This window comes from Musa acuminata, chromosome BXJ1-8 (assembly GCF_036884655.1).
Source record: "Musa acuminata AAA Group cultivar baxijiao chromosome BXJ1-8, Cavendish_Baxijiao_AAA, whole genome shotgun sequence".
Lineage (NCBI taxonomy): Eukaryota > Viridiplantae > Streptophyta > Magnoliopsida > Zingiberales > Musaceae > Musa > Musa acuminata.
The window spans coordinates 27,639,935-27,663,360 of record NC_088334.1 but is presented as its reverse complement, the minus strand read 5'-3'; the positions used below and the strand labels follow the sequence as shown (position 1 = coordinate 27,663,360).

Sequence of the window (23,426 nt, the reverse complement as noted above, 5' to 3'; positions counted from 1 at the left end):
AAGAATTTTAAATCGACGTTTTTATCCGCTGTACTAATTCACCCCTTGTCTTAGTGCCGACTCATTCCTAACAGTTTGTATCAGAGCTATGTTTTTCTCATTTGGTTTCATACCCAAGAGAAATGACTCTTTTCAGCTTTCAAGATGGTCACTATATCATTCATCCGTTTAATGAGATGTACTACATATATTGAAAAACTCGAATGAGAGTTTTTTTACTTTCTTTATATTTATATGAAGTATCGTTCAAAATAACTTTCAAAAACTCTCTAGACCAATAAACGAATGGATTATTCTAAGAAAATATTTTCTTTAAATGCAACAGCTAGCTCATGTGACATCAATCATGGATTCGAAAAACTGAGATTCTAAAGTAAGAACTGCACAGATCTACGGTAAGATTGATGAGCTCGGAGCTCATAGCCCGTCCTCTAAACATGAACAGCATCCCATCAATCTTACATCAATCATGACATAAATCAACATGGATCATCAATCTTGTGCCAACCTCCTCTATAACATGAACAGCATCCCAAGATCCTTCTTGCAAATATCCTCTTTTACCATGCCGCGTCCATCTTCATTAGAACATTTATGTGTCACCACTACAAAGGATTCTATTTCTTAAACAGAGAAAATTATTTTCCCATAAAGAGTAATGATGTTACCATTATTTATCAAGAAATATGTTATAAAACCCTCATTGTCATCCTCCCGTGCGTAAACGAATGAAACCCCACCCTTCGTAATACCTACGAGTGCAGAATGTTATTATTATTCTCGATAGAATTAGAAATCTAACAAACGTCAACTGTCTGTTAACAGATAGGTCTAAAAGGAATTCATAGTCGAAACAAATTAGAAGAATATCTAATATGAAGCAAGTAAAAGACGTAAAAAAATTCATTTGCTTCAATTTCCAATTTCCACGGTTGAGTAGAGGGAAGAGTTCCATCTTGTGGAGGAGGGAAATACTAGTTAGACCATGAGGATCTCCATATTAATATCGAACAAATCAAATCAGAATTTAGTCTTGAAAACAGAGGACTAAGGATAGTTAAAATGGTACTAACTAAATCCAGTGTGATCAAATAATCAAATATTTTTTACCCAAAATAATAAAATATTTTTTTCTCCTCAAAATAATTCAACCTAAGATTTTAAACTCCAAAAAGATTCCAAAATTATCATATCGTATTCTAGAATTAATTTTCAAGAGTTATAGTTGAATTTAGATACTCCTTAACTTTAGATAACTTGAGTTATATTATTTTTAAATAAGGTTATATTTTTATTTTTCATTTAAAAATAGTATAACCTCATTCCAAAATCATGTAACTCAAGCTCAAAAATAAATTTTATTAAGATTCATTCAAATAATTTATACAAGTATATAGAATGATTATTTAGGCTGCACATCTATGAAATAAACTGTTAATTTATAAAAAAAGTAAAATTTAACATAATTTCAACCTTTAATATGATGAAATTTGGGAAAAGAACCATTTTAAGTTCACAAAATTTTCAAGATTTTGAAATCTAATTTTAGAACTAATATCCAAGAGTTTCATGTGAATTTAGATAATTTTGATTTCAAATGACTCGAGTTAAATTTTAATGGTTACATTGTTTTTTAATCCCTTATTCAAAGATAATGTAACATCACTCATAAATAGTATAATATAGACTCAAAAATATTTTCATCTTCAAGATTCATTCTAAAACTTTATACAGCAATATAGAAATATTTTGTAGGCTTCAAGATTCATTCCAAAAAAAAGAAAAGCAAATTTAGCATAATTTCAGCTTTTAATATGCTAAAATTAGTGAAAAAAAACCATTTTAGGATTCAAAAAATTCATGTCAAACCTCAATCTAGAACTAATTTTCAAGAATTTCAGAGGAATTTAGATAATCTTAATAACCAAAGACTTGTGCTGCACTATTTCTGGAAGAATCTTGATGAAAAAAAAATTATATGCTTGTATAAATTGATTGGGAATGGTAAATTTTGTGAGCGTCTTGCATGATAACTAGAATGGGTTTTTAGTTTCCTTCTTGACATTCCGTTTTCTCCAAAGCCTTCCTGTCTGAATTCAGATTTTTGTTTGGATTTGGATGATACGGTGAGTTGTTTCATTAAGGACAACCAATGGGATTTTGAGTTGCTTATGCAATGTTTTAGTGATGAGGTTGTTTGTGTGGTATTTATGGATTTGGCCTTAAACCCAATGATGAAAAATGGATTTGGCAACCAACAACTACATATAATTTTCTCGTTTCTCTACATGTTTCTTCTTATATTTAATGTGGAATTCTTTACAAAACTTGGGTGATTCTTTGTGTTATTTGTTTGTGTTGGAAGCTCATTCATGGTAGGTGACGTTATGCTTAGGCTTTTTATTATGATGGGTCTTCCCATTGCTTGGTATTGTTGGTCCGTCCTTCCGTTTGCTACTTGTGTTGATGCTAGGGTATGTTTCTATTGTGTATGTTTCTTTCCAATGTGATTTCACTATAACAGTTTTTCAGTTACTTGATAACAAACTAAATGGTGTCCAGTTTAAAGTTGGGAAATAGCTCAAGGGAGAATGATTGAGGGTGCTTATTTATTGCACAGACTTTTTAATTAATGTGGAAGGCTCAGAATAATGATATTTTCATTACCTTAATATGAGGGGGATTGTGGGGGACCATATTTTCTATTATGGTCGAATAGGTCTTCTCGGATAAAGGTTAGATCAAATTGAATACAGATGGCTAATATGTAAAATAATTTTACAATCATCACTAGATTATGTCTTCCGTTTATTAGTGGTTTCCCCCTAAAACTATTGAACTTTTTGTTCACCGGTTTTACACAAAAGAAGGCATATTTAATCATAGCTTTGAACATCTGTTTAATCTAGGAGGGATTCTTTCCGTATAGGAAATGCAATGGTCACATCATTTGCATATGACAAGTGTTATTTGCAAACTATTTTATTGTGAACAAAGTTGGTCTCCCATGTTGTTGTTGTGATCTCAATTTCTGTCTTACCTCGTCTTGTTCGATTCACCATGGTGTTTTGTGACGATGAGAAAACGTTACTGTTTGCTTCAACTGCTTGCCCACCACTAAACAACTTTCTCATTTCTGTTGATTGTCTAATCCTCTGAAAAGTAAAAGTTAGATCATAAGACAAATAAACCCAAAAAAGAACCCCAACCATGCGAACTTTGCTACAATAATGTGTTAAGAACTTGAAATGCAATTGTTAAAAAGCAAATCAAGGTTCACAATCCAATAGTTCATCTCAACCGCATGATAGATGTCAGCACATTCAAACAACCAAACCAGAAATACCAAGGTTGTAATCTGCAGAAGATTAGTGAGCAGACTGGGTATTGGCAGTTTTTTTGAAGTCGATCTTGTCAACCTTTACCTCTCCATCAATAAGCTCATAAACATAAACTACGACACGAAGACCATCAATGTCCATTAGCACGAAACTCGGGTTGACATCATAAGTTATGCTGCTATATGCACCAGTTGCAGAGCCAGGGTTTATGACGACACCGGCCTCGTGCTTGTAGGCCTTGAACTGATGAGTGTGTCCAGTTACAAGGATATCTACATCCAATTGCCTCTGAAGCATGGCCAATGAATCCAAGTCACCCCATGGGATGATCTGCATAAATCAAGAATGAACTGATGAGCACAGCGAACATGAAAAATGGGTCACCCATAACCACTCGGACATGCTTGAAAAGAAACAAGCAGACAGGTGGGAACCAAAAAATGGTAATGGGAGTTACTTTTAATTTCAGGTGTCTACACGAAGAAACTTTTAGGGAGACTATTTGAAAGAGAAATTAACAAATCCATGGTAGATAATGATGTCAACCAAAAGTCAACGCGTAAACTGTCCTTGACTAAATTCAAAATGATAAGAAGACTTGCATCTTCATGAAACAAAGTTATGAAATCACCATGGGGTTGACAACTTAAACAGTCTAAGCCGAATGTGTACACCTTATAAAATGTGTTCTTACAAAATCTAGCAAAAATTAAAAATGAGATCATTTTATAACAACGTCGAGATTAGTCAAAGTCAGCCTATCGGATGACATCCAACATTCTTGATTATATGCATAAATCAAGAATGAAACTATTTATTAATTATGGCAAACATGAAACATGGATGAAAAATAACAACTCAGCAATATAAGAAAAGCAAAAGGTGAAAATGACTTGTGAATTGGAAGAAATCATGTGAATGATTCAAATATCTACCTTAGCTGTGTATAAAACTGAACTACTTGATAAAAAAATCTCATCCTAATTTATAATAGCAAATCCTGTAATAATTCCTAGACAATTTCAAGATAATAAGGGTTGCACATGCCAGAAACAAAGTTGTCGACCTTCCATGACTTAATAGTCTAAGCCAAATTATTCAGTGAAAAGTGTATGTTTAAATTTAATTAAAAATAAAGGGAGCAATATTATAACATCTTCAAGATGTAAAATTACAAATAGATTTTTGAAGTAAGCAAACAAGAATTCTTTACACCAATCACACAAAACTTATTCAACATTATGCAAGTACCAAATATGAGAATATAGTAATTTTCAAAACAACATTGATGATCAGGGTTAACTACAAAAATTATAACCTATAGGGAACAGATATGCCAGAGGAAAAAAGAAATCTAATTACGTGCATAACAAAGCTAAAGGTAATGCACAATAAACCATATTTGACTATAGAAACTTTTCATTCTCTTCGAAATAAGTATAGAATCATAAATGAAAACAAAAGAATTATACATCTAATAAAATACAAAAAAAAAGAATTAAAATCTTATTGTTTTAATAAATCTTGTGCCACTTAAAGTGGTTGTCTTGGAGAAAAGAGAGTGGTTCTTTTAATTCCATGAGGATCGATGTTTCAAGGATGAAAGAAAATGAACCAAGTCTCCCATATAGGTGTGAAAGCATTCATTTTTTGAGGAAAGAAAAAAGAAACTGGAACATCAACTCAAGATAGACCTGTCCAAATGTTCATTTAGGATCCTATCTGGCAAATCCCTCAGATGAAGCTTTCCTAGAGATGCACATTGTTTCAGAAAACTGATAAATCGAAGATTTATAACACAAAAGTAAATGCATTTTTTCCCATCTGAAAGCAGAGTCGAGAGACTAAGAAAAATGTCCATGTTTCTTAAATGATCCATAATATGTATCTGCCTCTCTGACTCTCTGACCCTAAATAAACTGAATGTAAGCAAATGCAGGCAATTACTTCAGTCTTCATGTGAGGCTAAGGAACTCACAAATTTGTCACATAATTTTTCATATCATTCTGAACAGTGTGTTGATGTAATAGCTATATAAAGCATGACATTGATTAATAACTTTACATGCCATGTCACTAGTTGATTTTGCAGAAAATGATGTATACAGCATACTAAAAGAATAAATATAAGCATGGTTGACTTACAAGATAGGTTACTGAAAAATACATGAAAGAGCAAAGAAAACAAACCTGATGACCATGGCAAAGCCCAAGCTTAAATTGACCAATCGTGAGAGTCTTATTTTCTGGATAACGAGCATCCTCATCATATTCACCTCGAGTAATATGCAAGTCAGGACAAAGGCTTTTCAAGTAATCATGAACTTCCTGAAGATGAAATTTTAACAAGTTTGTCAACTTTTAAGACAATCACACAGAAGTAATCCATTTTCCTTTGTTCTCTTTCAAAACCCTAGAGTTATGATATAAACCAAATTGCTCAACATGTTCAACAAATAAAACCAAACACTTAATCACCTAGAAAAATCTGTAACCTAACAGTGCAAGAATAAACATGTCCAAAATGGTGAGACTACCATAAATGTAGTACACAATATCTATAGATAAAGTTAAGTTTGACACAAACGCAAGACAAAGCATAGTAATACAAGGTGTCAGATGAAACACCATTGATAAATCCTCCATCCTTCTTGGACGTTTTGCAGTTTGTTCAGCTAATACCACTAAAACCATGTGTATTCATACATGCAATTCTAAACTAATAGTTAGGTCATGACTCCTCACAAGGAGTTGTGATCTACTCTCCACCTGCATGCTCATCGATCTGGTTCATTATATATTTTTATTTTAAATTGCACCAGGGCTATGATATGACTCCTCACAAAGAGTTACGATCTACTCTCCACCCATTGTTGCCCGCATGCCCATCGCCTGTCGACCACTACTTGTACGCCCACCGCCCACGACCCACCGCTTGACTATCATGGACTTAGCTGATTTTGTCTAAACTATGTGACACCCATGTGATACATGCTTATAAAGAGTCAACCTCCTCAAAGCCTTATGCTCTCCTTAAGAACCTGCAACATAACCCATGGTAATGATAAGAGAACGCAATGCAAACGACTACAGCATCTTCAATCCTGTGTTGGCTGCAATTCACCTTTTGGCTTTCTTGCATCTTCAATTCCCTGTTGGCTGCAATACACCTTCTGGCTCCTAGTTGGTCACATTGCTATTGAGCAGTCAAAGTTTGATCAGTATATTACAATATGTTGCTTTAACTCACTAGTGATCGACTCAAATGTGTGCTTGGTCAAGCTGTCCTCACTGGTACCTATAAATCGATTTGATGAATGAAAAAGAACATTATTGCATATTAATCCCTCGAACATCTTGCGTCGACTAAATTGGTTAGATGCCTATTGGAGTTTAACCTGCATGGCCATACAAAATTTGACTTGAGGCCTTTTTATATAAAATTTGCTTTATGGTTCATCCCTTACTCATCGTCTCCAAGTAGGTTTCCATCACCTTGGCTTTTCGATATCACTCTCCTGGGAAATGAAGAGAACAATCACCAACATTGAGGATTTAACGGTTATTTTTCTTCGAAGTGCACTTCTAAGAGACTTTTAAAGTGTGCAAAGCTCACTTAAGGGATAATTAAGAGAAATGAGATACTTGGTTTCGTCCATTCTCTATAAAGTTGAAGGCAAGGTTACCGGCCTCCTCGAGATACACTCCTTGCATTAAGTTGTCTCCTCAATTTCACCTCGTCTTTGCCTTGCACTTTCGAATGCAGGAAGTGTTTGCCCATAAACGAGCAAAATTACGCCTCAAATGAAGCAAATAATGCACTTGTTCAAGTTGTCTCCTTGAGGTAGTATCTCCTTTGGTATAAGTTTCATTGCCTCCTCTATGCAGCTTAGGGTGCAACATCACTCGTTGCTCCTTTGTTTCTTGGTAACCCACCATCGTATTAACCTGAAGTGCCCTACAAATAACTACCTATCATCATGCATCTCATCCCTCTTCCTTTTTTTCACGAATAATGTGGCACTCCCTTAAGAGTCCACCTCTATTCGATAGAAAGAGAGACTACAACTCCCATGCATGGCCTCCATCATCATGTTGTTGGGCTTGAGGTAACTCTATTGTTCGCTTATGTTATTGGTAGCAATGTTTGCTTGCTTGGATTTATCCGTCGATTGCACCTAGGTTTCCTTAAGTGACTTCGAGCTCTGAAAAAGTTTATCATCCAAATCTTTTATCATAGCTCTATATAATCAAGTCCCTAATTGGACTTATTAGTATGCACTCGTAAGATCCACCTCTATCGTATTGCTCTTTATCCGCTGATGCCCAAGGCTTGCAAACTTGACACAGGCATGGAAGACTAGCCTCTGTGGTACAATAAAACTCAATCCTTGAATCAATGGCCCATCTTTTCTTTGTATTGCCACCCAAACTAAGCTCCTAAGAGCTTACACCATTCCTCCAAATAATTGAGTCCCTCTTGGGACTTGTCAATGTATCGCATCGCCTCGAACTGATCCTGCATCGCCACCCCTCACATTTAGTGTTGGATACTCGGACTACATCCTTCCATGTGTGCCCTTTGTCACTTCTGCATTATCCTTGATCCATTGGCAATCAACATTCATACACCTGAACTACCCCCACGACATCGGACCACCCATAGAAGAAGTTTAGCTTTTGGCCAACCCATTACTCAACAAGCCTTGTAGTTCCTCCTACCTTAGTAACGATCTTTGTGCCAATATATAGATTTTAGGTCTCACCCCCCAACACAATATTCGTTGTGTATTACTTATCTATGGATTTTCTCATGGCACTGGAATGGCAACACGTTGAAATATTCTTCACAAGTACCTACCTCTACTTTACGGCCTCTTATCTCGTGTCAAGGCCTCCTGTCACCAACTTCGCTACTATAAATTGAGAAAGATCTCCCTACCTTGGTTCCACTGTAAATTACATTGTTTACATATGGTGCATGTGCCTCAAAGCTCTCTTTGACCTTGGCACCATGTTGGATGAGCCATCCCCTATTACAATGAGGAAAACAACATGGTAGGTGTTCATTTCCTCGACCTATGTCTAAGGAAAGTGTCATAATCAATGTTTTTAATAGGCGCTCGGGCTTTCACCTAGTTGCTCAGGCATATGGCCCAAGCACCTCACACAACCTCCATGTGATGCAATTTGTTGAAGCATCGCCTGGGCGCTCACTTGAGTCCGGGCGCTAGGTGCCACGGGCGAGTGCCCGAGTGAAGGTGGCTTGTGTTCGTGCCTAGTTCAATTATATAGGCAAGTTGGTTCAATCAAACCAACTAAAGAGTCCTAACATTAAACGCCCGCCCCCCCACCCCGCCCCTACGTCTGCCACCTCTGCCTTCGTGCGTAGTTCTCTCCTCCACCGACACCTTCGTCCGAAGCTTCCTCCGTCTTTATCACCTTCATTCATAGCTTCTTCCGTCACCGCCGCCTTCATCCGAAGCTTCCTCTATTGTCGACGCCTTTGTACACAGATTCCTCCACCACCACCGCCTTCGTTTGAAGCTTCCTCCGTCATCGATGCCTTTGTCTGCAGCTTCCCCCACCGCTCTCTCCTTCCCCACCTTCCTCTATAGGCCAGTTATACCCCTCTACTCAATCCCTCTTTGAAACTGTTTAACACTGATTAAACCCCTCTTTAGAACTGTTTAGCACTGATTAATCCCCTCTTTGGAACTATTTAGCACTGGTTAAAAATCTGTTTAGCACAGGTCACCATCAGTAGAAACCTGTTTAGCCACATATATCATGTTGATATCAAAACACTACATAAAACACTGTAAAACATAATAGCAATTAAAAAATGACACTGCTTAGCAGTTAGCATCCACCTAAAATTTCACCTCCTTTGAAAACACTATGCTTAGAGCATAACAGTTAGCATTCTATAGTTGTAGGCTTGCAGCATACCATATGATATGTTGTTATTGACATTTTTCTTAATGTATATTGCCTTCGATATTTGATCATTTTTATATTTCAAGAATAATAGCAAGTGTACAAAGTAATTCAGAAGATTCGTCAAAAAACTCAAGAAAAGATCCCCGTTGGAAATACAATTATCTAAAAGATCCTAAAGATCTTAGTGCAGCGACTCATTTTTTTTGTGAGAAGACTCTTAAAGGTGACATTTTCCGTGCAAAGCAACATTAAGTAGATAACTTCAAGAATGCATCAGCATGCCAAAAGTGTTCACCTGATGTAAAAGAAAAGTTGTTGACTTATATGACTAAGACACAAAGGAATGAGTCTTATGAGATTTTACCTGAGAATGGTGTTCAACATATTCGAGATGATAAAGAAGAGGAAGATCATTCAAAAAGTGCCAAAGGAAAAGAAGTTGTGATTGCTAAGAAGGCTAAAAAGAACTGATGGACTTGTATATGCATTAAAAACCACAAAAGCAACAAGGTCAAACGAGAGCAAAATTAGGCAAAAAAATATAAGCGATGCTTATGATAAGGAAATAAGGGGAAGAACGATTCAACATATTGTTAGGAGCAGAGCGACACTAAGAGGGGGGCGTGAATTAGTGCAACGGTAAAGTACGATAAACTTTTGACGATTTAAACACTTTCGGAAACTTCGTACGATAAATGCAACGTTTCGTTTGAAACCGTTTCGATTGCGTTTTAACTTGAAGGGATACGTAAGAAGGAGACAAAGAAGTAGAGCATCAAAATGCAAATGATTTGCAGTAATATAAATAACAATAAGTAAATGCAAACCAAAGATCACGCCGATTTTAAAGTGGTTCGGTCAAATGACCTACATCCACTTGCGAGGCCCCTCTTCGATGAGGCTCCCACCTTCCACTAGCAAATCTCTTGAAGGGGAAGGGTAAATACCCCTCTTACAACTTTTTACAAGCGGTTCACTCTCTTACAAATTTTCAGCAAGAAAGAAGGAGGTGAACACTAGCAAATTGAAAACAAGACTAGCTAAGACTTTTCTAAGACCTTTCTCTCAATCAATTGCTTCTCAAAAAGTTGTAATCTCAGCAGAGATTTGAGGGGTATTTATAGGCCTCAAGATGATTCAAATTTGGGCTCCAAAATTTGAATTCTCTTTGGTTCCCGATGCTGGCGGTGCCACCGCCTGTCAGTGGCGGTGCCGCCGCCTGTCAGTTTCTGACACTGACAGTGGACTGGCGGTGCCACCGCCCAGCCAAGCGGTGCCACCGCCCAGCTCTCGGGTGCTGGGCGGTGCCACCGCCAGACCCTTCGGTTCACTGGTTGGGCTTTAAATTTAGCCCAAACTAAGTCTAATTTTGGGCCCAGTTGGCCCCTAACCAGGATATAGGATTATCTCTTAATCCTAATCCTAATTACAAGTGAACTACATAACTAAAAACATCCTAAGCAAGTTTTCAACCGCGAACGTCGAGTCTTGTTCCGGCGAGCTTTCCGACGAACTTCTTCCGACGGACTCCCAGCAAGCTCCCGATCTTGTGATGACTTCAATGAGTAGCCGAGCCTTCTTGGTGATCTCCGCAAACCTCTGACGATCTCTTCGGCGAACTTTCGAAAATTCCGACAGGTTCCCGATTTCTTCTCGGTTGGTTCTGGCAGCATCTTCGACGATTATTCGGACTCTCAAACGTCCATCGAACTTGACTCCAGTATTCTTGCTTTATGTTTTCTGGTTATCGTAGTTAATCCTGCACACTTAACTCAATAATATGGATTAGATCAATTAACCTATCAATTGATTTTATCATCAAAATCCGAGATTCAACACATATTACTCGCTTCTTTAACAAGGCTAAAATTCTCGTTAATGCTTGTCGTTCAAATAGTTTTAAATAGATAATTAAAGCTATTGAAAGATATGATAGGGGATTAAAACCTCCAAGCTGTCATAAGTTGAGAGTTCCATTACTAAAGAAAGTGTTGGAGTATACAAATGACTTATTGAAGGGTCACAAAGAATCATAGGTAAAACATGGTTATTCTAATATGTCAAATGCTTGGACCGATAAGAGATAAAAGAGTATAATTAATTTTATAATAAATTATTTTTTAGGAACCATGTTTGTGAAGTTAATATATACATCTTCTTTTATGAAATCTGAAGAAAAGATACATAAGTTGCTTAACAAGTTTATAGAAAAAATTGGAATATTGTTAGTGAAGTCAATAGATGCATATTCTTTTATGAAATATGGAGAAAAAATATATGAGTTGTTTGACAAGTTTTTAGAAGAAATTAGTAAACAAAATATCATCCAAGTTATGACGGACAATGGAAGCAACTATGTTTTAGCTAGTAAGATTTATCTTTTGAACTTTTAAAACTTTTAATTACTCTTCGTCTCCAATTTGAATGGAAGAATTATGTGATTCTTAAGTTTTATCAATTTTATTATCCTCTTAGGTAAATTACTTCAACAAAAGACCACTCGTACTAGACTCCATGCACGGCACATTGCATTTGATCTAATATTAGAGGATATCGAAAAGAGTCATGACATCAAGAATACTTTAGGAATGACAATCTTTGTCGTTAGATTTCTCTACAATCATACCGGGGCTTTGAATATGATGAGAGAATTCACACGCAATAAAGAATTGGTAAGATACCGTCAAAAGCACAACCTGGGAAACATGTTTACGGGTTATGAGTGAAATTGAAGTTTCTTTGAGAATGTAAGTATATAAGAATATCTTTGTTTCAACTAATTTATTTATTTTTAGATAGATGTATTAATATATCTTTAATTCGTATGACATGATAAATTCACACAAAAAGAAAGAATTGGTTACAACATCAACGATTACATGATATAGTCTATATAAAATACAATCAAGCACTGAAGGCTCGTTATGATTTACGAAATAGTATTGATCCAATCTTATTATAAGATATTGATGACTCAAATAAGTAGTTGGTAAGGTAAATAGGTATGAACTCGCAAGATGCCAAAGATGAACTTGGATTTGAAGATAATAGTTTGATATAGGGAGATGTGACAAGAGCCTCAAGTGTTGAAAAATTACAGAGATACACCAGACAAATGACGAAAGTAAAAAATAAGAACAAAAGCCTCAAGTTCATCACCTATCATTGTTGAAGAGGAGGAAACCTATTTTAATTAAGACAAACAAGAGGAAGAGGAAGATGATGATAAGTTTGAGAATAATAATGTTGATTATGATTATCATTGAATTTGATGTAAAACTTTACTGTTTTGATATTTTTCTTATTAGAAGACGGACAATGTGATTTGATACTTTATATTATTTCAATTTGATGTGATATTTTTATTTTCATGATCATATTTATTAATCATAATATATATTTTTTTATATTTTAATATTCTAGAGCACCTCGCTTCGCTTGTACCCTGGGCATTTTGGGACCTTAGCATCTTTTGGCATCTAACGCTTTTAAAAACACTAGTCATGATGATTACACTATATTTTTTGTCTTCTAAGTAGACTCCCTTCACAAGGCTCATGCCCTTCGTCAAGTTCAAACTAAGTTGCTTGCTCCTTAGCCTGTATTGGGATAATTGTGGTTCTTGCATCTACCACGACATGGATCAACCCTCATTTGAGCTCAATAGCATCCCTCATAAGCTCGTTGTATGCCTTTATCTTTACTTGCTCCATCACTTGACTAATGCATCCACAGAAGCATCACCTCATGCGAGATTATGCAATAATGCCTTGTCGCTTGCTCGGTTCCAACATTCTTTGAGCTTTACAGAGCCTTTGTCTTTGCTTCCCTTCTCTTCATCTCGAAAGATCGCCACAAGTGTTAAGTGCACCATATTTTGAGATATTTCCTTGAAATGTATGATCCTTTGCATAGAAGCACTTGCAAAAAATCAGGACATTCCCATTGGAATTCCAGCCCATTGAACCAACTTTCTTCTTCGCATACTTCCTCAAAAGTTTCAAAGGACAGCATCTACTAGGAATACTCCATGTAATCTGAATAGTTTGCAACGAATAAACATGTGACTATTCCACCACTGCAAAAGCACTTTGTACATCATGACATTTCATTTTTGTAGTTCTCCATTGTACTAACATCACTTAGCAAAATACTGAATCTGCTGCTCAGTTTAGGGATTTACTACATTTGTTTTCCTTCATGCCAAAGAGAGTGACTTTATGCTTCACAAGCAGCCTTTAGCCAACACACAAAGCCTTTGCATGAGTACCAAATTCTTCGAATCATCAATTCCCCTTGTCATCACTCAAGTATTCACCTACATGCACGACCTTATCCTTTGCAAAGCTCTCACTTGCATAACATGATGTCAAGAAAGATTGACAACATAGAGTCATATATCGAACTCAAGTGTTCTTCCTAGCTCACGTATCCTTATGGTGCCTCTCACGAGATGGGTTGGTCATTCCTTCGAACTCCAAATTTCATATGCTTGCTCCTTTAAGCGACTTTGATCACTTCCCCAGGTCAGTATCCTCGTTTTCCCCAAAAGATCATGCATATGGGATGCCCTCTATGCAGCCTTGTTGATTCCCATAGAGTCTTTTGAGTGTTGTTTTGTGCTTATCTAGCTTGGGTACAATCTACCATAGACGTTTTCCTCAAGTCATGCTACACCTTGTGTTACCTACTCACAAAGGGTCAACCTCCTTGAAACCTTGCAGTCTAACAAGCAAATGAGAAAACGAGAGAACAGCCATCATCCCTTTTCTAAAGTGCATCTTGGATCACACAGGCATAACTCAGCAAAATACTTTAGCAAATAAAATAGACACACTTTACTCATTCGAAATGGTTGCATGACAAAGGGTTTTAAGGCTAGCCCACCATGTAGAAAGTTCCTGTGAACCCTAGACACTACCATAGAGCCCCATCTGACAATATGCTACCTGGGTGGTTCAAGGGCATTGAGATGGTTTGCATCTACCCTTCGCATGTGGAGGCATCTTTGCAAGTTGAAGGCCTCATTTTTTAGTAGTTTTGCCTATGTGGCGACCAATTGCAAACTCCGCTTTGTCCAAAATGGCTACAAGATCCAACCAAAATGAAACTACCAAGCCTATTATTAGCCCCTTATATGCTGCCTAGGGCAATGACGTATGGCTGCATGGACAAGACTTCACATGTTGCGGGTCTTCACAATGTATCTAAGACATGTTGCCCTCCACTAGCTGCATGCACACTACTCGCTCCGGCACACCTCCACCGCCTCCTCTTTCCTCTTTCTTTTTCCTTCTTAGTTCTTCCTCCTACTAGTCATAGGTGCCCTGCAAACCAATCACGTGAGTAATGACACATGTGACATGATACGCATTCTTTTTGCTTATTATATTTTAGTATTTTATCACTTTATATTGCTTGTCGCATATAGGCGTATATATATTATGATGTCCATTGATCTGTGCAATGAGAATCGGATCGTGATGAGATCACGATAATGAGACCGATTCACCTTTAAACATAAACACTAAATAATCCTTGTCATAGGTTACTCGAGAGGAACATCGAGATAACCGGACAAACTGGTGTGCTGTATACTCGTCCATATGATGGAAGCAGCTGGTCTCATAGCTGCTCGTGTTGGGACACGAGGGCTACAGTGCAGGTGCTTATTGGAGAATGAGTTCACTGATTGATCCGCTCACATAATGCTGGATAGTTAATGATATCTCATTGTCAGACAATGATTCCATTTCCCAGTGGAGTACCTGATCCTTCAACTTGAGATACCAAGGATGTCCTATATGAGTACTTCATTCTTTGATACCGGACTTATAGGTCTGGAAGTTCCAGATCTATCACAGCCGGTCATCAGCAGTGATAGCCAACCTTACGAGGACTATTGAGTGTTGATAGAGGATCGATCATCCACTCTCGGTGTCATGAGAGAAATATTTCATGTGTTCTTGCTCAGACAAATGTCTGGCCAGAGTCATTCAGATTAAAAGATAAAGAGTTCTCCGGGAGAATCCGATTAGAGCGAGACTCGAGTAGAAACCGTATGGATCTAACAACACCATGCCTAGTATACGATCTCTAGGATATTAGATGGATGAGGGACTATAGATACACGATAATTGAGGACAGACAAGTCCAATGGATTAGATTCCCCTATATCGTCTGGGGACTACGACGTAGTGGCCTAGTACGTTCGCAGTCGATGAGTCGAGTAAATTATTATGGAGATAATAATTCACTGAGCCAGAAGGAGTTCTGATAAGTATGACTCATGGCCAACTCAATATTGGGTCTAGAAGGTCACACACATATGGTAGACGTTGCGACGAATAAAGGTTCAAATATGAGATATCCACCAGAGCCCCTATCTTATTGAATATCAAATAAGTCATTGAATTATTGAATCCTATGGATGAGATCCAATAAGAGATTATTGGATAGAGATCCACTAATCTAAGAGGCGTTGGTAATTGGACAGAGATCCAATACCCAATAGGGTAGGATCCATTAGGGTTAAGTTGATAGGGGCCTCTATAAATAAGAGGGAATCAAGTACCCATAGGCTAGAGGCTTCTTGGTTGTCACCTCCTATTCTCCTTTCCCCTTCTTCTACTCAAATAGCAAGTGTAGAGATTTAGGCAGTGATTGGAGGCTCATCGTCGTAGTCCTATTATGTGGATCATCGTTAGAGAGGAGGACGCTTGACCTCCTTCATCCTCTTCTATATATCTACAAGGATTTAAGGATATACGATCTCCCTAGGTAACACAAATATCTTATTCGTGATTTTCAATTTCGCGGATTTTGCGCATTAATCTTCGCACGACAACGAACACATTTTGAAAAATTTGGGGATTTTTGTTTTCTGTTCTTCCACTGTGCATGTGATATCGCCCCTAGATTTCCCTACAATGGTATCAGAGCCAAGTTATTCGTGCGAAAGATTGGTTTTGAACTGCGTATGTTGTGTTTTAGAAAATCTTTTGACGTCAAAATCGTTGACGCAAAATCGAGAAAGGGCAGCAACCGTTGCTGCCCTCGCAGATGGCAACGCTACCAATCTGCGTGCAGGCACATGAAGCCGGCAGCTTACCTGCAGCAGCAAATCGGCGACCTACTTGCAGTAGGCTTGCGGTCGACGTAAGGCTGACAACCCGCCGCAATATAGTAGGGGAGAAAGGGGATTAGGGCTTTTTAGAAAAATGATAGATTTGACCCTCATAATTTCAGAAATTCTGAATTCTATCCTTTTTGTCCAAATTACCAAAATACCCCTCATAATTCAGAAAATTCACTACATGTCTCGAATTACAAAAAATATTAATTAATTAAAAATATAATTAATTATTACGATTATCTAATAGTCCTGCGAGTCTTTATTTTTCTCGTTTATTGTCGGACCTCTGTGCCTATGATTAAGTTATAATCACAAGAGGAGGCGCAACGGGAGTGTGGAAGCGATAACGAGACCCACAAGGCCGAAACAGACGATCGCAATGCATGGAGATGCGCCAAGATGCCGATAGAACCGACGAGGACAAGATGAACGATCATAGGGCATGGAGATGCACAATTACACACATAGATCTTGATGTGAGTGATTAGGCCCATTGGCTCAGGCCTGATCACATTAGGCTATGGTCCATGATCATCTGGTGTGATTGCTCATGTGATGTATGATTGCTTGTACACCTACTAGATATGTATATATATTTGCATGCGATATAGATACATATTAAATATATATGTGTGTGATATGTCATATTAGAAGACCAAATCAAAATCCCTTCTCGATAATATTGTCGGTAAATGTGAGACAATTAGATTGACCCACGTGGCCTTCCATCGTTATAGGTAGGGACCGATTCTCGACGTAAGTTGAGTTGGTCGAGTCCCTCGAGGCTCACTTATATCACGATTCGCTATCTTGCCTATGACATAGAGATGTCACCAGTGACCTGAGGACATGGTATGCTTTGTTGAGTCCCTCGAGGGTATATCATCGAATCAAACTCAACTTGTAACGATAGTGTTGACTTAGCCAAATATCATGGTTGGTTGAGTCCCTCGAGGCCATGGTGGTTCGGAGGCCGAACAGGACAGGAATCATAAAGAGTTGTGATCGGCAAAAGTTGCCTACCTTTACGGTCCCCACTAGAGATTACGTTAAGGCATCGATTGGATCCCGATCCCCACTAGAGATCTGTCGGGGGTCTCCGATTCACATACCGGAGAGAGTTATGTGTTTTACGAGAAAATAATGAGAGTAGATTAAGATATAAGTCAATATCTTATTTGTTTATTTTTCTGCAAAATTTGCATGTTATTTATTTCTACTACATCTTTATTTTCAGAAAATGTCATTTTCAAATCTTTTATGTGGCATACTTGATGTCAACCGTCTCACTGGTCCGAATTATACGGATTGACTCCACAACTTGAGAATTGTTCTCACGGTGGAGAAAATCGCGCATGTCCTTGATATAGTGATGCTTACGCCCGAGGAATGGGCAAGCGAGGATGAGATCGCTTGCTACGTGAAGTACTTATATGTTGGGCTCCATGACTCTTGAGTTACAAAGACAGCATGAAAAGATGGATGTCAAATCCATTCTCCTACATGTTCGTAAACTATTTGAGGAACAGGGAAGGACTCAACGATATGAGATATCTAAGAGCCTCTTCCGCGATAGGATGATTGAGAGGACATCGGTTCAAAACCATATCCTAAAGATGATTGACTAGATAGAGAAACTTACAGGTCTAGGAATGATCCTAGAGGATAACCTGTGTGTGGATCTTGTGCTTCAATCCCTACCAGATTTTTTTCACAGTTCATAATAAATTTTAATATGAAGAAACTTAAGATGACTCTTCTTGAGTTCCTCAATATGTTGAAGGAGGCAGAGAGCACTATCAAGAAAAAAAAGTCAGTTCTCTATACTGGTGAGACCAGAAAGAAAAAGAAGGCAGAAAAGTCCCTTAAGAAGGGCAAGGGCAAGGGCGGACCAGGTAAAGCAAAGATTGCTAAGAAAGACCCGGCAAACGACAAAGGTCAGTGCTTCCACTACGGCAAAGATGAGCACTGGAAGAAGAACTGCAAAGAGTACCTTAGAGAGGGCGAAACAGAAGCTTCAGGTAAATTCATGATCAGTCTCCATTTGTCAGACTCTTATGATAACACATGGGTATTGAATATCGATAGTTCTTATCATATTTGCAATTCGTTGTAGGTTCTGGCAAGACCTAGGAGATTGGTGAGAGACGACATTGACCTCAAGATAGGCAATGGAGCAAAATTTGTTGTAGTAGCTGTTGGCGAGTTAGTGGATATAAATCACCAAAAACATTATTTTCATTTCATATTTGACAGTTAGTGGATATAAATTAGTTTTTTAGAACAATGGTTGTTCAATATTATTAGATGATGAGATCATCATGAGAGGAACATTGCATAATGGTTTGTTTATGCTAGATACTGCTCTAAATATCATGAATGTAAGGGTAGGCAAGAGGAAACGAGATAAGGTGAATAGAGTACATTATTGTGACATTGTAGGCTAGGTCACATCCATGAGGGAAAGATTAAAAAATTGCTAAAGAATGAATATCTAGATCCATTCGACTATGAGTCATATGCAACTTATATTGCCTTCGTGGAAAACTAACCAACTCTCCTTTTTGTGGAACTGGAGAGAGAGCCACTGAACTACTAGAACTCATACATAGTGATGTATGTGGACCCATGTCAACTCATTCCATAGGTGGTTACTCCTACTTTATTACGTTTACTGATGATTTCTCAAGGTATGGACATGTGTACTTGATAAAGTACAAGTCCGAGACCTTTGAGAAATTCAGAGTGCATAAGAATGAAGTGGAGAACCAGATTGGAAAAAGTATCAAGACACTTCGATCAGATCGAGGAGGTGAGTACTTAAGTACAGAGTTCACCCAGTTCCTCAAGGACTATGGGATTTTATCGCAATAAACACCTCCTTATACACCTCAATTAAATAATGTATATGAAAGGAGGAATCGTACACTGTTAGACATGGTGCGGTTCATGATGAGCTTCGCCGACCTACCCGTCTCATTCTGGGGATACGCCCTAGAGACCGCAGCTTACCTTCTGAACAGAATTCCAACTAAGTCAGTAGTGTCTACATTATATAAGATATGGAAAGGAAAGAAACCCGATCTTAAGGTTGTCCTGCTCATGTTAAAAGACAACCCCGAATGGCAGAGCCGTATGTTGGAAGAGTTCTAAGCAAGATACTACTGCTGACTCGACCATAGAGGCGAAGTACATTGCTGCAATAAAGGCAGCAAAGGAGGGAGTCTAGATGAAGAAGTTCATTACAGATCTGGGAGTCGTGCCGGGCAGCGAGGAGTTGATTCCCTTATATTGCGACAACAACGGGGCAATTGCTCAAGCAAAGGAACCTAGGTCTCATTAGAAGTTTAAGCACGTTCTGAGGAGGTTCCACCTGATCAGAGAGATCGTGACCCGAGGAGATGTAGCGAAGGAAAGAGTTCCATCTAAAGATAACATCGCAGATCCACTAGCAAAGCCATTGTCTCATACTGTCTTTAAGCATCATAGAGGTCTGACGGGGATTAGACACATAAGTGATTGACTTTAGGTCAAGTGGGAGATTGCTAGTCATAGGTGCCCTGTAAGCCAATCACGTGAGTGATGGCACGTATGACATTATACGCATTCTTTTTGCTTATTATATTTTGACATTTTATCACTTTATATTGCTGGTCGCATATATGCGTATATATAGTGTGATGTTCATTGATCTGTGCAATGAGAATCGGATTATGATGAGATTACGATAATGAGATTGATTCACCTTTAAACATAGACCCTAAATTATCCTGATCATAGGTTACTCGAGAGGGACATCGAGATAACCGGACAAACTGATGTGTTGTATACCCGCCCATATAATGGAGGCAGCTGGTCTCATAGCTGCTCGCGTGGGGACACTAGGGTTACAATACAGGTGCTCATTAGAGAATGAGTTCACTGATTGATTCGCTCACGGAATGATGGATGGTTAATGATACCTCATTGTTAGATAGCGATTCCATTGTCTCAATGGTGTACTTAGTCCTTACACTTGAGACACCAAAGATGTCCTATATGAGTACTTCATTCTTTGATATCGGATTTATAGGCCTGGAAGTTCCAGATCTAGCACAACCGGTCATCGGGAGTGACAACCAACCTTACGAGGACTATTAAGTGTCGATAGAAGATCATCCACTCTCGGTGTCATGAGAAGAATTTTTCATGTATTCTTACTTAGATAAATCCCTAGCCAAGGTCATTCGGATTGAGAGAGAAAGAATTCTTCGAGAGAATCCGATTAGAGCGAGACTCGAGTAGAAACCGTATGGATCTAATAACCGGTTGTGCTAGATCTGCGAAGAGATAAAGAATTCTTCGAGAGAATCCGATTAAAACGAGACTCGAGTAGAAACCGATGGATTTCAATAGACAAGTCCAATGGATTGGATTCCCCTGTATCGTTTGGGGACTGCGACGTAGTGGCCTAATACGTCCTCAATCGATGAGTCGAGTGAATTATTATTGAGATAATAATTCAGTGAGCCATAAGGAATTCTAATAGGTATAACTCACAACTAGCTCGATATTGGGCCTAGAGGGTCACATACATATAATAGGCGTTGCGACGAGTAGAATGTTCAGTTATGAGATATCCGTCGGAGCTCCTATATTATTCGATATCCAATAAGCCCTTGAATTATTTAATCTTATGGATGAGATCTAATAAAAGCCAATGAGAGATTATTGGATAGAGATCCACTAATCTAAAAGGCTCAGGTAGTTGTATGGAGATTCAATACCCAATAGAGTAGGATCCATTAGGGTTAGGTTGATAGAGGACCTCTATAAATATAAGAGAACCAAACACACATAGGCTAGAGGCTTCTTGGTTGTCACCTCCTATTCTCCTCTCCCCTTCTCCTCAGATAGTAGGTGTAGAGATTTAGGCAACGATTGAAGGAGCGTCATCGCAACCCTACTATGTGGATCATCGCTAGAGAGGAAGACGCTTAACCTTCTTCATCATCTCCTACAGATCTTTAGGGTTTCAGAAATATACGATCTCCCTAGGGAACACAACTATCTCACGGGTGGTTTTCAGTTTCGTGGATTTTACGTACCTTCGCACGATAACGAACATATTTTAGGAAATTTGGGGATTTTTGTTTTCTGTTGTTCCGTTGCGCATGTGATGTCGCCCTAGATTTTTGTACACCTATCTCCTCCACTCATCTCCTTCCCTCAATTGTATCACGATATGTTCTAGCGTCCCAGCATGGGGTAGGTCAGAACAGACAAGACCTATACTACTCCAACCAAAATCAAAATTAAATTCCTCGGCTATAACAAGAACAAGTTCTAGCAATCATAAAAGCAAATTACTTTGTCAATACATGATTCCTTACATCCAAAAGATTATTCAATTCAATGAGATAAACACAAGAAAGATAGATTAATAGTGTGGAAACGTGCAATTTACTATGATTAAGAAGTAATTGATTACTCTAGCACCTAACCTTGAATGAACAAATAGAATCATAACATGGCCCAAACACAAAGCTCTATGATCCTTGAGCTTTTCTAGTGTTGATTTTCAATATTTCACGTGAAAATATAGCTATTACAAAATCATAGCCCTTTAAATTTGAGATACCAGTAGCAATGGACTAATATAATCCTAAATTCTCCAAGGTTCTTCTGCAAGAGCTTGAAAATCACTCTCGAATATTTTCATGAATCATTCTCATGAAAAATCACTAGAGCGTGAAATTTTGTGTTTGAATGCACAACAAGACAACATACAATAACTAAACTCTAAGGACATCTCAACTACAGATTGTAGTAAAAAAAGCAACCCAATTAAAAAAAAATCATACAAAAGCAGCTCTCCACCAGGCATCTTTCAGTCAAGGATTCTGGCACAAATTGAGCCACAATGACAAACAAAGGCAGCAAAAGTAAGCACATATTGATCACTTGATGCAAAACAATGAGATGTCTACATATAAGTCTTGTTAAACATAGAAAATAATTGAAGGGGAGGTGTTGCTTGTGTGGAAAAGAAGCACCTTAATACACAGATTTCCAGTACACAAGATGTGCTGAATTTTCCCAGGCACAAGCATAGACTTAAATTTGGCTGGCAGATCTGGCGCCCGGTGAGGGATGTGGAGATCACCAATCGCTAGGACTAGCACCATCTTTCCCAAATTCAGAAGACCATATCAAATTTCAATCATCTTTAAAACCAGAAAAGTCCAGTCTTAGCAACAACTATCCATATACAGTCTCCACTGGCATTGAAAAACATCTAACAGAATCATATCAAAATTCAAGTGATCAAATAGATGGCAACGATGACAATCAAAAGCGCAGAATCGTAAAGAATAACAGAAATCTACCTAACCGGAGAAAAGAAAACAATATTTTTTTATGTTTCGGGCTGATTAAAATCGAAGAACCCATTCTATAAGCTAAGAATCAAGGACAACCTGGAATTGGAGGAAAGAAACCTAGTCTTTGGAGTTATGAAGCGGGCTCCAATTGTTTCGATCATACCCATCTGTTATTAATCGAGAGAAGCAACAACGCCCTACAGTTCGTGGACAGAGGATTACCTGAAAGGGAAGAAGCAAGCGGAAGGATCCAATCGGAGCGATAGCGGAGACGGAGGAGATCTCGAACAAAACCCTCTTCGCCGGTCAAATATGGTGGACGACTTGGGCTCAGATCCATTCATCTTTTCAATACGGACAATACTGTAAACCGGCCAATTGTGCGCACCCAACGGACCGAACTCGAGTCAGATCCAATTCGGACCGAAGACCGGTTCAACCGGCCTTTTTGGCTTAATAAAAAGGTGGTTGTGAACTTTGGCATCGTTTGTCTTTAACCAAAGACACCATAGAACGTAGAAGTCATATGGTAGTATGCTTATTCAACTCTTCCCCCTTATAGAAGTAACTTTCTCTAACTCAAATATCAAAGAAACAAAATGAGAACTTAATTTCTTTGGAGAAAAGTCTAATAAGATGGAGCAA

At 38.1% G+C, this 23,426-nt stretch overlaps 1 protein-coding gene across 4 annotated transcripts; it reads right to left on the bottom strand.

The window, feature by feature from the left end:
* Positions 1-3,199: 3,199 nt before the first annotated feature.
* On the bottom strand, positions 3,200-23,126 carry LOC135581330 (vacuolar protein sorting-associated protein 29). Of its 4 annotated transcripts, none has more exons than XM_065079363.1 (4): positions 23,004-23,126; positions 22,455-22,625; positions 5,532-5,669; positions 3,200-3,671 (listed from the first exon to the last, which is right to left on the bottom strand). In XM_065079363.1, exons 2-4 carry the CDS (start codon positions 22,584-22,586, stop codon positions 3,369-3,371), a joined length of 573 nt encoding a protein of 190 aa, XP_064935435.1. In that variant the 5' UTR covers positions 22,587-22,625; positions 23,004-23,126; the 3' UTR covers positions 3,200-3,368. The 4 variants fall into 4 exon arrangements, with proteins under 4 accessions (XP_064935435.1, XP_064935437.1, XP_064935434.1 ...); XM_065079365.1 differs by having other exon boundaries at positions 22,455-22,586; positions 23,004-23,119; XM_065079362.1 differs by having other exon boundaries at positions 22,455-22,696; positions 23,004-23,116.
* Positions 23,127-23,426: the final 300 nt, after the last annotated feature.